At 42.5% G+C, this 14,576-nt stretch overlaps 1 protein-coding gene across 2 annotated transcripts in view; it reads right to left on the bottom strand.

Moving 5' to 3' along the window:
* Positions 1-14,576, bottom strand: part of PCSK2 (proprotein convertase subtilisin/kexin type 2) — a 113,228-nt gene that overhangs the window by 24,908 nt on the left and 73,744 nt on the right. For both annotated transcript variants that reach the window (XM_063327876.1, XM_063327875.1), the window contains 2 exons: positions 8,370-8,446; positions 1,781-1,869 (listed from right to left, as the gene is read on the bottom strand). In XM_063327876.1, coding sequence (XP_063183946.1) covers positions 1,781-1,869; positions 8,370-8,446 — 166 coding nt within the window. The remainder of the gene's footprint in view (positions 1-1,780; positions 1,870-8,369; positions 8,447-14,576) is intronic.

Below are 14,576 nucleotides of genomic sequence, written 5' to 3'. Positions count from 1 at the left end.
AAGTCTTGGCCCTAAGCAAGCCATAGAGTGTGACAAAGACAGCAGCGCAAGCCCTCACACCCATAATGCCCCTCACATAGGATGGTTTCACCAACAGCCAACCTCTCCGTGGCCTTTGGCTGAGACCTGAGTAACCAGGGACATATTCCAACTCTCATTTGTAGCCTTGAGCTGACGTTCAGTTTTTTCCCAACAGTTATAGGACACAGATGGGACAGAAATCAATACCACAGAGCCAAACAGTGTCAATGGCAGCAAGTACCCTGATTGAGGAGCCAGGGCTTTTGCAATTCAATTCAATACAATACAAAATCCATGTGCCAAATGTGAGATTGATAAAAGTCGTATAAATTTCAAATAGAAACCAGACCAAAGCTGGATACCCCTGGATCTGCTCATTCAAGCTAGAAATCATGAAGTCACACTCAATAAGTGAGAAATCCCTTCACATGCTTGTAAAATGCAGCTCTGCACTGAAATCACAGAATTAGCTATTGACTCCGGGGAGGCAGGGGAACAACAGGAGGAGCCAAGCCATCTGGCTTGACTTCGGCGCAAAAAATGAGGTACAAGAAGCAAAACACACGGTGCCCCAGATCCTTGGCTACCAACTTCCAATTACATCTGCACACATGGACCCCGAATCACGTCAGCAGCAGTTTCAGCTCTAATGAGCTTCCACGTTCCCACTGACCACAGGGTGGTGCTACAGGTGCACGCTGTCCTCAGGCAGGAAAGGCTGGCACATCCAAAAATCTGCGGGGGTTTTGCTACTAAGTGGACAAGTGTGGAATATTATTTGTAGGCTATTAGTCATCAGAATAGGCCTTCACCTCATGATTTTTAAGCAATCAGCTTGAAGCTGTAGAGTCACACTAATAATACAGATGAGGTCCACCCAAAATCCCGCGCCTCAATTCAAGCACCTCTAAAAGTAGTTATTGCCAGAACGTAAATATGAAACGTCCCATCTCTGGAGGGGACATCACTATTACTGAAGAAGGGGATGTGCACTAGAGCTGCCTGGCCAGTTACTAACTCAGTGATATCTCTTGGAGTAATGGCTTAGCAAACATTGCTCAGTGGAGGCTCAGCTTTTGATTTGAGCAGGTGATAGGTGAAACGTAGCTGCCTCTAGACTCTTCTGACAACGCAGTGCAACAGGGACTGGCCAAGCAGATCAGAGCTGCCCAGGCACACACACTGTGAACCATTCCCAGGAAGCAACAGGCGCACCCACACTGGAGTTTTAGTGTGGGCTGGGGAATGAAATGAAGTTAATCAACATCTACCTCTGCTTGCTGTGCCTTTGTTTACATCACGGAATAGTCTTAGAGTGGAAAAACTGGATTTCTTTAGATTAAACTAAACCAACACAGCCTGTCCAAGCACCTGCCTCACTCCAATCCCTGTATTCAGTCTATCCGCACAGACAAGAGCTAGTTAGAAGTAAAAACACCCAATAAACCTAAGGTGTGAATGCTGGGTGCTAAGCACCACCCATTTCATTCTGTCCATCTGCTCCTACTACTCTGCATCGCTTGTTAAAACAGAGGAAACCTATTTGCAATGTTATTAAAGAGGCTATATAAGGCCCTCAATTGAAAAGGCAAAGCGGTGGAGAAATTCCTCTCCCCAGCTACTGTGAAAAGTAATAAACACATGGCCCAGTGCCAACCTGCAGTCCTGTCCTGGGCAATGCTCCCTCTCTCTGCAGGAGTAGTTCTGCCTGAGGCACAGTGGCATAAGGACCATTTACACCTCGAACTGATAACCATACCTGCCACCTTGGAGTTATACGCAACTCCCACGCCGCAGATGTTGTTGTTGGCAGCAGCAGACACCTCTCCTGCACACCTTGTCCCATGGCTGCAAAAGGGAAGACAGAGATACCACATGAATCCCAACTAATGCATGCGCTGAATCGAGCTGGATCACCGCGATCTTGTTTTTGCCTCATAGTCAGCTCCCAACACTTCAGAGGAAAACTGTTCCATGGCAAGCTGTTGAGCGCTGTACTTGGATGAGCTCATTCCTTCCTGAAGCAGGAGATAATCAACTTCCCCTCTGCAGTATGAGCGATGCTTGCTCTTAGGTTAACATGCATACTTACGCTTCATTTAGTTGTGAAGTTATTCGGACCTTTTCTTTTTAACTTTATCACACAGGTTCTGCCTTTTTACCAACTATTAGTCAGTAGAAATGTGCCTTTGACAGACCAGTATAAAAATAAAATCAATATTAACTCCTTTATTTTTGTCACTTCACAGTGTGACACCCATTATTTTGAACCCCACAGAACAAAGTCTAGGTGCCTTTTTGCTGTTCAGACATGTACCAGGAGCGTATCCCTGCCCACAAAAGAAACACTATGGAAAGAGTGTGAGTGCAATATCAAGCTGGAGTGCCAGAAGGGAGCCACAAAGGTCACTGCACCCCTCGGCAGCAGAGCTGTGGCCTGGCTGGCCAGGCCCAAAGCTGGCCAGACCCAAGGCACGTGCATCGCTCCCCTCCAGTGCCTAATTCCCAGGAGAGCTGGCAAGGTGCTCCAGCTGTCAGCTTACGGAGCTACGGCTTTCTGCTCAAGTGGGAAATGTCTCCGCTCTGACACGGAGGTCCAGGTTCGGGCTGACACGTGGCATTTCAAAAACACTTGGCATCTCTGAAGTGCTTTACAGCTCTTAACAGAGAGCCTTTAACTGGCAGTGGCTCTCAGGCAGTCCTGCAGGAAGGCAGATTACCTTTTCCTTTTTCCTAATTCATCATGGAAATTGAACCACATAGAAGATAAATAAGGACAATATAGTCTAGTTTTTAAAAAATAGGACATCAGCAGAGAAACTTGTGAAACGTCCGCTGCTGTCAGGTTTCTTTACGTTTAAGATGTTGAATCAATATGAATCCATCCTACTGCTCACATCAATCCACTCTGTGCATTAAAACAGGCATTGCTCCTATAGCACGCTAAGGATTCATGCAATTAGCAGTGCTGTATTATAAAGGCTATACAGACTACCAGATGAACCATCCCGGGAGGCAGCAGAATTGTTTTGTTTTAATCATCTTTTTTCTCTCTCCCTTTAAGCACTTCTGGCCAAGGTGAGTGCAACATTAATAAAAGGATGAGAAGCAACACATTCTTCTTCCTGCTGTACTTGGAAGAATATATTTTTAAAGGCAGCTCCACAAAAGAAACTGAGTGGCCTTGAATGTACACAGTGTCTTGATCATGAAAGGGTGAAGAACTCATGCAAGTTCCTTTTACAAAGGGGGCAGAGAGGACAGCGATACAGATTTCTTATTCAGCTGCTGGAGAAATTTCTTTCAACAATCAAGCAGGTTTTCCCTCATGCCCTTGTTCAAGGAACTGTGAAAAAAATATACTGTTGCTAGGCATTCATTATCTAGTCACCTGTGGGCTAGCTACAAGCCACAGAGCAGAATAAATGGCTTTGTTAAAAAATCGACTTGACTGATCCTGGGGTACAAAAAATCAGTGACACTGCCAGGTGAATTCTTTCTCTCAGAGGGAAAAACAGTATTAGGACCTTCCTGGTGAAAAGATTGAATCATAAGACCCTCTCCCCCAACCTCACCTCCCCAGCGCACCAGCCCACATGATGGAAACTGCAAGCAGACCTGTTCCAGCAGCTCAGGGTTTAGATACTGTGCTGCTGACTGGAGAAAAAAAATATGTGAGTTAGTGCAAATGCATTTGGTTGAATTATTAATGGCAGAAAGCAGACTTTTCCAATTTAGCCCTATTTGCTGTTCATGTATCATTGATAAATCCACTGTGGTTTCTATGCAGTGACCCGTGTCACGGGCACAAATCTCAGCTTTTCTCTTCAACATTCTCCTCTTCACTATTATTTCAATGTTAAAAACAAGGGGACAGAAAACAACTAAGAATATTTCCACCTATGAAAAAGTTACTTCAAAGGTAAACCATGTATTAGCATGCAGAGCAAGTCTTCCATAAACATTATATAAATGCAAACATTTTACATGAACATTCATGAAAACCTAAGGTGGGAGAGGGTGATTCAGCCGAAAGTCAGTTTTGCCTTCAGCTGGTTTAAATAACACATCTGTACTAGTTATGAAAATGTCACTCTGCTTTGTCTTTGAAAACTACTTCCATTTCTAAAACCCACTGCCAATGCTATTGTGCATGTCCTTCTATTGACTTATTTTAAAAGAGTCAGAGGTGGCACAGATTTTCATCGAGGTTCCTTTTCACCTGTTTTGTAATGCTTCTGCAGACAGTGAAGGACAGGATCCATCCTTCCTAACTCCAGCTGTCCTCAGGGGAGGGCTATGCAGAGCTGCAGTCTCAATAGCTGGGACAATCTGCGTATTTGACAACTTAGTTGCGTGCACTGGGCAGCAGTTAAATACACAAAGCTCAGAGGGACAATTTTGTGGGACAAATGCTATCCCCTTTTGACTCAAATGACATTGCCAGCTTCTAAGCATTTGAGTGTTTGCACAAGGGAAAGTGTTCCCCTCCTCTGGGGAGCATGCCATGGGGACCTCTGCTTGCATCCAAACATGCCAAGAACCAGCAGTAGTGCTGCGGCTCTTCCTTGACTCTTGTGTCATAACACTGCAGGTAGAAAGAGCTGCTAAATCTGTTTAAATGAATTCTCAATTATTATGTTGTTTCCATTGTATTGATTGAAAAATGAGGAGGAGGGGAGCAGGTGTTTTTACTGTTAATAAGTGCTGTCTGGAAGCCAAGGGGAGTTCTCTCCTTGGCTCAGTGCTGTTTTGTTTGGATCCATAATAAGTAAAGGACACTTTTACATCTGAAGAATATGGGTTTCCAAGATAGTGAATAATTTTTGCCCCGCTACCTCTTATCTGGGTAAGAGAATACAAAGGCTACAGGAGTGGAAATAGTTATTAGTTATTTATATCATGGCAGAAATTCGTAATCTCAGTGCTCTGAGATGGGGAGCCCCAAGTTGAGCCTTCCGCATGCTCACAAGAAATCAGAGGGCTGTACAGAAAGGCCAAGCTATCTCTGACTCCTATGGGTACCTCCACACCACACAACATGGTACGTGCCAAGGTCCCTAATGTGGTTCAGGAGGAGTGGGTGTTAAAAAAATAAAATAAAAAAATAATAAAAAAAATCAGTGAGCACTCTGGAGTTGCCTCTGTTTTTGGGAACAGGGCTTGGTTCAGGTTCCTTCACTGCTCTTCAAGTTCAAATGCAGCCCTGCCCCATGTTGCACCCAGTGTCCCCTGTCCTGGCTTGGTTCCCAAGCCGTGGGTCTGAACACAGTCGAGCCGTCACTATGGTAAGCACAGGAATAAATCTCTTGACTGCCCAGCCGTGTGTGCGCCTCTCCCTGTAACAGCAGCCAAACTGCCCAACTGCAATTCCCTGCCCGAGGCACCATGTTGTCCCCTTCCAAAACCCGTCCTGCTTGGGTTCATGGGCCAGTGGCTGTCAGATGGTAAGGCCAAAGTGCTTCCAGCAGCCTTAACAGCAGGAAGTGGAGGAGAATCTGTGCTTACAAGCAGAGCAGCTACAATTAATGAAATACTCCATGCAAAAACCTCTCCCTTTTTTTCTTAAAGTCTAATGACACTTTGCACATGCAGCTGGTAGCTCATAAAAGCCCCTTGGTTCATCTCTTTAAAAAACAATCCTCTGCTTCTTGTTCCACAAATCACTTGAATTGCTCACATAGAAACATATTCTTTATGGAAAAAGGGATATTACGCTATCCTATTTTGAGTGTGATCCTCCGGCATACATAAAATTCAATGGGAGATACATCACTGACTGCAAACTGAGCAAAACGGAGTCTTTATTGCAGGTTTCTCTGAATTGCTTTTCTGTGTAACTACTCTCTATCCAGATGCACCTGTGCAGCTACACATACGGATAGACAGACTGTCATAGGCAGATGGTTGTAACCTACCAGTAATAATAATTCAGGAGTCAGAAGTTATGACGATAGGTTATATATGAGCACATCAGCCTGATTAACAGTATAGCAAAGAAATACGCAGAGAAAAAGGGTCACAACTACTCCTGAACAGCTGGATATGGTCTGTTGGTTTGCATCTTAGCTTGGAGAGAACATGAAATCTTGCATCTTAAAGCCTTCTCAAATTGTGCAGGCAGGAAAGGGATGCTTTACTGAATGTGTTGCTCCCATATTTCACCTTGCAAGGCAGAAAATTCCCAGTACCACCAACCTCAAGGTTTATAACCAAGAACGCTCTACTTTCTAGGTATCATTTTTTTCTGGAAAGAATAATGAAGGAAATCAGCAAAGCCATTTCTCAAGAAAAGAAATAGAAGAAAGTGTTGCAGTTCTCTAAAAACCAGCATCATGCTGTTCTCAATAATTACAGATTGGGTCACAGGTGACCATGCTGCCCACCCTCGATTCCTCACTTGGGTGCCTGAAGTTAGTCAGAGGCACCTGGGGCCAGACACCATAAGCCGTGCCACATCCAGGAAGCTTTGGGCCCATTTTAAGAGACTTTAGGAGGTAAGTCCAGCTCCACAGCCACCTTGCAGAACACAAAAGGACTGCAAACTATGCCCCGCTATAAAATACTTGATAGCAGAACAATCAGTGTTAATGGGGCTTGGCAGAACACACTTATTTTTATGAAGTTCCACACTGAAAATGACACAAGCTGCCATTACCCACTAAAGCTAAATTTAATTTTCCTTCGTGCTGCTCCAGAGCTAAGTGATACCTTTCCCCTACAAAGATTCTTTGCATAAATAAAGCGAGAAAGGCAGCAGACCTTCACAAATTAGAGCCCTAGTCTTTCTCCGACTTTCCATTCACTAATTGGATGCATACTAGTTTAAAAGTGTCAGATGTCCTTTCCTGAAATGAAGGAGAAATCTCTTTGGCATCTTGCTTCGGCTGAAAAATGGCAGGACTACAAAGGAGGACATCACAGCTCCTAAATCTGTTTGATCCATTCCAGGAAGCCTGTGTCTGAGGTGGAAGCGCAGCTGCTCCACATCTTTGTGCCATTCCGACAGAGCTAAAATTGATTTCTTTAGAAATAAAAACAAAAAACCCATACAAAATATCCATACATCTTAGAATATGAAAACCACATCAAACAGGCCTAAAATATTTTTTGATAAGCACTAAGACTAAGCCCTGAAATCTTCAAAAGTTTTCAGATCCTCAGTGCTGCTGCTATGTAAATGTTGGCAACATCAATTATGTTTACATCTAGAAGACATTTAGAAATTTCATTGAAAATATCCCGAAACAATTTCTGCAAGTCCAAGCCAGAACCTGCCTGAGACCCTGGGGAGTATGCTGCAGAGCCGGAGATGCTGGATGCTGAGATTGCCGAGGAGTAAACACACCCTCTGAGTGTGCCTTGGACGCTGCACCCTTGACTGCTTTCACATCTTGCTAGGTGCCTGACGGAAAGGGCTTTTTCTTGGGATGGACGTAGAATCCAAGGTGCACAGTTTTTAAAAAACTGTCAACTGTTCCATTCTAACCAAAAATTAATTTTGGGAAAGAAAAAAGGTCACGTTTCCTAAAATCTGAAGCCTTTTCTTTTGGGCCATTCTTATTTATATCATACCTTGAGGACTAGGCCTTCACCTGCTGGAAACGGGCTAAGTTCAGAACACAGTGAAGGAGGAGTGGGCCTTGGGCAATCACAATGTGTGTTAGAAATATCACAACAAGCACAGCTGTACTGTTGGTTCCAGGTTTACAAACACAGCAGAACAGGTTCCCAGTCAGTGTACATGGACTTTAATTCCTTCAGCAGCTAGAAATATCTCCGAATCAACCCTGAAATGCTACCCATGTACACCATCCTTTAATCAAGGTGAAAAAACAGACGATTCAGAACTTATGTAATTGGTTTTAACCTGGTTATTCTACACCGTGCTGGTTTTCTGCCTTCTTAGCCTACAGTCAGATGCAAAGACATTTTCCCCCCCAAAGCCTTTTCCTGTCTCCAGCTTACTCCCTTTAAAATTAGCCAGCACTGATACTGCCTCAGACACGGTAGATGGGAAACCAGTCAAAACTGTATTAAGCACATACAGATTGGGGTTACTGTAATGTCCTAGGACAGCTGACAGAAAATGGTATGTGGCTAGCACCCATTGAAGCAATTTACCTATATACTCTTCTGAAGCAGCAACTTCATTTATAAACCATAAAATGGTTGTTCAGTGCTATTTAGAGGTTACACACAAAAAATGATGTCATAAGTCACCTCTAATTTTCAAGCAGTAGTGAGACTGCAGCTTCTGTTCTGGCAACCATTGAATTTAGCAGAAAACAGGCATTCCACAAATACCAGCAAATACTTGCAATTTCTTAAGCAAACCACCCATTTACCTGTTAAACCAGTCATCTGTATAGCGGGGGTAGGGGTAGGGATCATTACTGCTGAAGTCATAGCTGGCTTTGGCATTCTGCAAAACACAAAGAAGTTCAGTGAGTCAGCAGAAAAGCAGAAATGCAGGGCAAAGTGCAACGCAAATTGAAGGGGGAGCTGAGAATCATTAGCAAACTTTGTCCTCTTTGTTCTGTGAGATGCATCTGGACGCAAACTGTTGTGCTGTGCCATTTCCCACACCAGTAAGCCTGAGGAAAGATGCCCTCTCGAGTGCAAATCCTCCTGTGGACCATTAGTATTTCCAAACAGTGGGGCTAATTGCGAGGTGAGGCGAGAGCTCAGGTTACTACTGAGGGACTGTTCACCAACACTTACAAGAGTATTTAGGTGTTACACTATGTGGTGTGGCAGGACAAAGGTTAAATCCTATTTTCCAAGCAGTTGTTGGAAGTGACCAGGCACTTGGGTCTTCCATCATAGAACTATTTTTGAAAAGCTCATTTGTGGTACTACAACAAACAGTCAGATTTCTAAAAACATTTCAATGCCTGAGAATGTAAATTTCTCAAAATTCAAATGTGAAAACTGCATTAATGCTCTGGACATATGCCTGAAAATCTCTTTGCATATTTTTCTGGTCCTCTAGTTGTCTGAACAGCTTCACAAACGCAGCTTTCAGGCGCTTTTGAAAATGTCATCCCATGTCTCTGCTTTTCATATAAATCTAAATCATTCCTGATTTTGCCCTATCAGCAGAGTTAAGGACACTCAGCAACTTTTTGATGTTATATCTGAAAAGCAAATGGAAAGTTTCAGAAAGTCAAGTGCCATCTTTTTTCTTCTCTCTTAATGAAGAAATAAATAAAGGGTGACTGAAAATTAAGCTTTTAAAAATATTTAGAAGCTTCCTTTCAAGTGCATGTTCACAGAGTTTATGTTTTAATAAACACCATACTCAAGGAATAGAATTATGTTAATTCTTAATTAATGTGTACTTGTATTCTTTTTAAGATTTGGCTGAGCATGCTATTGAAGATAATTCGAGACTCGTTATGAATAGCTTTGCTCCTAAAAACATTCCCCTTCAGCAGATTCTCAGTTCCTGGGGTACAGGAATAGACAGTCCATTGGCAGCACCGAAGTCTTTGGGTTTTGGATTCAAAAACCCTAACTCCCAAAAACTTGTGCCAGAATGAAACAGGGATAACAGTGTCCTTGATCCTTGGAGGGTAAAACTAAGTACCTTTCAGGTTACTGTACAGTGATATTTCAAAAAGCCTGGTTGCTTATATTCAGCATGGACAATAAATATTTTGCAGCATTTGAATGGAGCAGAGATTTGCAGAATGCCTATCAAGCGGCTTGATGCTGTTTCTCCAGCTCAGAACTGAATCCCTCTGCGAGTATCCTTATTGATCTCTCCATATCTCTACACTAAGGCCCTGATTTTCAGCCTGAAGATGCCTTCCAATAATTTCAGCTATAGCCACAAATTCTCAGTTCTTCTAAGCACGTTTATGTAATGTTTCATTTACCTCCTTTAATTACCACAAGTGCTTATACAGCACTTTGAATGGCATAGATTTGTATGAGCTAAGAGTAAACAGAATGTAACTTTTCAGCCAGGGAAAGAAGGGGAATTTGACAGTGGTCTATAAATCATGAATAGCACAGAGAAGGTGGACAGGGAGTTATTATTTACTGTTTCTCATAATACAAGAACTAGTGGGAATCCATAGAAATTACCAGAGGGGAGATTCAGAAGCAGCAGAAAAGAAGTAGTATTTTTCCACAGAACATGTCATGAGTTGCAAAATTAATTGCCCCCCAGCAACACTGAGGTTAAAAGCCTGAATGAAACCAAAAAGTGGCTAGAGAAATTAACGGAAGATGAATCTGGAAGGGCTATTAGATGCTGTGCTTCCTCCTTCTCCAACAGTCCATAAATGCTAAAACCTGGGAGGCCAAAACCGGGTAGATACCACACAGTCTCTGACCTGGTGACCATACCGCTCCCCAAGCCTCCACTCTTGTCTGCTGCTGGAGGCAGGATCCTGAGCTAGATAGAAGACTTTGGGCCTCACTCAGTGGGCCTGGCAAAAGCCATGCGGCACAAACATCCGATCTTAATGCAACAGAGCAAGTTTGGATTCTGCAGGGCCAGGGGAGCTGTGACAAGGATGTGCGCAAGGGGCCAGGTTTCATCCAAGACACGGCAGGAAAAAGAAATGGTCTTGTCAATAGAAGATCCAGTCCTGTTCTTTATTAGTAAGTGCAGTATCTACTCCTAGCAGGACAAGCTGGGAAACCATATCCTATGGTAAAGTCAAAATACAAACAATGAACCTCTTTGAGTAATTTAATAAGAAGATAAAACCACCTCTGTCAAAGAGCCTAGGCTTGACAGCTGTTGGGGAGAAATGCAGCTCAATCACAAATTAAAGAAACTTTCTTATGCTACTGCCTTGGACTAGACATGGCCTGGGAACTATGCAGACTGCAAATAACTAAGCTTAGTTCTAGTGATTTCAGATCTTTTCTTTCATGTAGGTATGGTCTAACTCAGTACTAAATGTAATGAGTTCAATATATTGACAGTTTCTTATTCAGTCAGAACTTCTCTTTTAACTCTAAAAATATTGCACAGATGAGAATTTAAACTCAGCTGTGGGTCAGCTGTGTTTTTTTTCTCGTCTGGAAGAAATGCAGTCCTACTTACATAGACCTTAAGCTCAAAGCGGGTCTGGCGAGTCTGATTTTTCAGAAGAACATCAGACATGCAAGCACCTCGTGGTAGCCATCAACCACTCATGACTCTAGAATTCCCATGTGCAGAGAATTATGGATGGAAAAGCCCTTCTACCTGTGCAGATGTACCACTTGTGTCCAGCCTAGTGATAGCCAAAGGGATTCCAGCAAGAATGATTCAGCCCACCCTACAGCAGACTGCAGCTCTGCTGTGTGTCCCATGTAACCAAATGTCAAATTATGGAAAGGTTGCTTTAGGCAGGCTATAAACAAAGTCGTGCAGCACTCTTCCAAATCCTGTAGCTCTTACTCGCTTGGTTTTGGATCACTGCATTCAGAGGAAAAAGATATCTAATGTAGCAGGAACCATCCACAAAGTGCAAAATTAAGAAGAATTCTTGGAAAGAAAACAACTGCTGACTGTACGATTTATCTTCATTAGGGTCTTTGAGAAAAGACAGCGAGTTTCAGCTTCATGAAGGAATATTCCGCCTACACCATGGAAGCAGCAGAACAGATAATGAAACAGCAGAGACAAGTACAAATGGACTGCTTTAAGTCCCTAATTTAAAGATCAAATTCCCAAATATCTAAGCCTCATCCTTTTTTTTTATTTTTTACATTTTTTAAAGCATAAACCAGCGACAAATTAGATCAGTTTCAACACTGGACCAGAAAGGGAACTGCTTCAGTGGATAGCCAAAATGTTTCATGCTGTGTTTTGGGAAGCGAATATTAAAATCTATGGCCTGCCATTCTCCTCTCCCAGCTGGACTTACCAGCAGGCAGCGAGAGGGGATTTATCGCTATGTAATCAGGGTAGGAACCCGGGAGGTGGCAACCAAAACCGATGTAGGTGAGGATCCGCAACAGCACACTGGAAATGAAAACATTCTGCTTTTCAATTCAGGTGATTTGGTTTCCAATTTTAAGGCCAAACTTGTCTACCCGCAGTTACTTAGACTTGAAGTGTCTAACATTTGGTTTTCAACATCCAAGGTAGTTGCCTGATCTTCTTCTCCAAGGAACAATTCTACCCACCAATTTTAGGCATTGGGGTCAAAACTTAAGACTAGTCATTAGGCATATAGTGTTAGGATGAGATGAATCCTATCCCTCATGTTCAATCAAAACCAGTTCACTGTTGCAAAGCAATCTAAACCTGATGTTTATCAGTCACCAGTTATACATAATTACTTATAAATAATGTGTATTATATAATAAAAATGGTTGGTTTGCTATTACAGAGAGGAACTGACTTGTATTTTTAGGCATATCTTTATTTTTGCTTTCTAGCATCCTGCACCTCTACCCCAAATAAGATGCTACCAGAAGAGTACTGGATCAGATGATAAGATTCTTTCAATCGTTTACTAAGTAATGGCCTGTATACCACAATACAAATACATTACTTTTGCCTGTGTATAAAATTCTAGTTTCCTTAAAACATAAGCTTAGACTGGCATTTTCCAAAGAATTGCCTTGGACTTTTTAAGATACATGCAGTAAAATCTTTGTAAAACATTCATTCTGTAAAATACGACAATAATGATAAATCATTTGTCGCATGTGTTGCTCAGATCTGTAATAAAATTATGTACCTTGAATAATGCAGCAAGCCCACAAATTTTTATATGTCTTTACAAGCCTCTGAAGAGTAATACACATATACTTCTCTTTTTCTCTGTAAGTCAAGAAATGTGCCTCTGTTCACATGCTAGTCCAGGAGACAAACAATTAAAGACATGTCCCACCGTCACAGTCTGATTCTATTCATGACGTTAAAAGCACTGGTGAATTTAGCCCAGAGATTTTTATCTTTTAAAAGAAGAGAAACATTTGTAACACAGGTGGCATCTGGTCTTATCCTCTTCAGGCAACTGCAAATCCTTAGAGATCTGAGGCAGAAAGATACCTTTTGCTTGTTTGATTTCTTTACTGATCCAAAGAGTGAGCAAACCTCTGGGCTCAAATTACAACATATAACATCTCGGAGAAATTGAAATAAAATAACACCAAATGTCATGTGGTGGAAAAATGAAAGTCAGTTTTGTACACATAAGCTTAAGAAAATGGAATATGCTCACCAGGAGGCAAAAAAAGGAGGCAACACGGTATTTTGCCTAGGAGGGGTGTTATAAGGCTTAAAGGTCATTAATGAAAAACAGAGGCACTGTTTTGAAGTCAGTAGTCATACAGTAAGCCATCTCCTCTCTGCCATGGGAAGCACATTGTTTTATTTTGTTTTGGTTTGTGGCTTTTGGGGGTTTTGTTTGGGTTTTTTTTAATGGAAATGAAAAAAACTCTGCACGTCCTATATCACTATCACTATATCACCTATAAATTCTAATTTATATGTCCTATATCACTATCCAGCAAATTCATAGCTGCATGCAAGACCCTGTCAACACCAAGAATATATCCACAAAGTAATCATAGAAGCACAGAATACCAGGTTGGAAGGGAGCTCAAGGATCATCTGGTCCAACCTTTCTTGGCAAAAGCACGGTCTAGACAAGATGACCCAACAACCTGTCCAGCTGAACCTTAGAAGTGTCCAATGTTGGGGAATCCACCACTTCCACAGGGAGATTATTCTGATGTCTGATTGTTCTCATTGTGAAAAACTTTCTTCTTGTGTCCAATCAGAATCTCCCCAGGATTAATTTGTACCCATTACCCCTCATCTTTTCCATGGGACTCCTTGTAAAAAGGGAGTCTCCGTGTTCATTGTAGCCACCCTTTAAATACCGGAACATGGTGATAAGGTCTCCACGAAACCTTCTTTTCTCAAGGCAGAATAAACCCAGGTCTCTCAGCCTTTCCTTGTATGGCAGGCTTTCCAGTCTTTGATCATCTTGGTGGCCCTTCTCTGGACCCTCTCCAGCCTCTCCGCATCTTTTTTTCATAGCAGGGACCAAAACTGAACACAGTATTCCAGGTATGGCCTAACAAGCGCTAACTTCTTTATCTCTGCTGGTGATGCCCTTGTTGATGCAACCCAGCATACTGTTGAGTTTCTTGCCGCAGCAGCACACTGTTCACTCAACACTGAGCTCGGATTCTCCTTTAAGCCCTTCTTATAGATGGAGGTGACACTAGCCTTCTTCCAGTCCTCTGGGAGGGATGTCCCCCAGTCTCCATGACTTCTCAAAGACAGTGGAGAGCAGCCTTGCAATGATGTCACCCAGCTCTCTTAAAACCCTCAGGTGGATACTGTCAGGGCCCATCGATTTTCTAGGGGTCAAGCTCCTCTAATAGTTCACATACCAGCTCTTCCTTCAATGACAGTCAGTCTGTATTTGCATCAGTCTGGACTGTTGTTCCCAAGGCCTGGGGCCCAACACCTCTGGTAAAGACAGAGGTGAAGAAGTTGTTGTGAACCTCTGCCTTCTCAGCATTGTTGGTGATTAATTCACCTCTCCTGTTTAACAGTGGGACAATATTTCCCTTCTGTT

The sequence above is a fragment of the Chroicocephalus ridibundus genome, chromosome 3 (genome assembly GCF_963924245.1).
Source record: "Chroicocephalus ridibundus chromosome 3, bChrRid1.1, whole genome shotgun sequence".
Classification (NCBI taxonomy): Eukaryota; Metazoa; Chordata; class Aves; order Charadriiformes; family Laridae; genus Chroicocephalus; species Chroicocephalus ridibundus.
The sequence above is the reverse complement of the archived record's forward strand: the minus strand, read 5'-3'. Positions and strand labels throughout refer to the sequence as shown.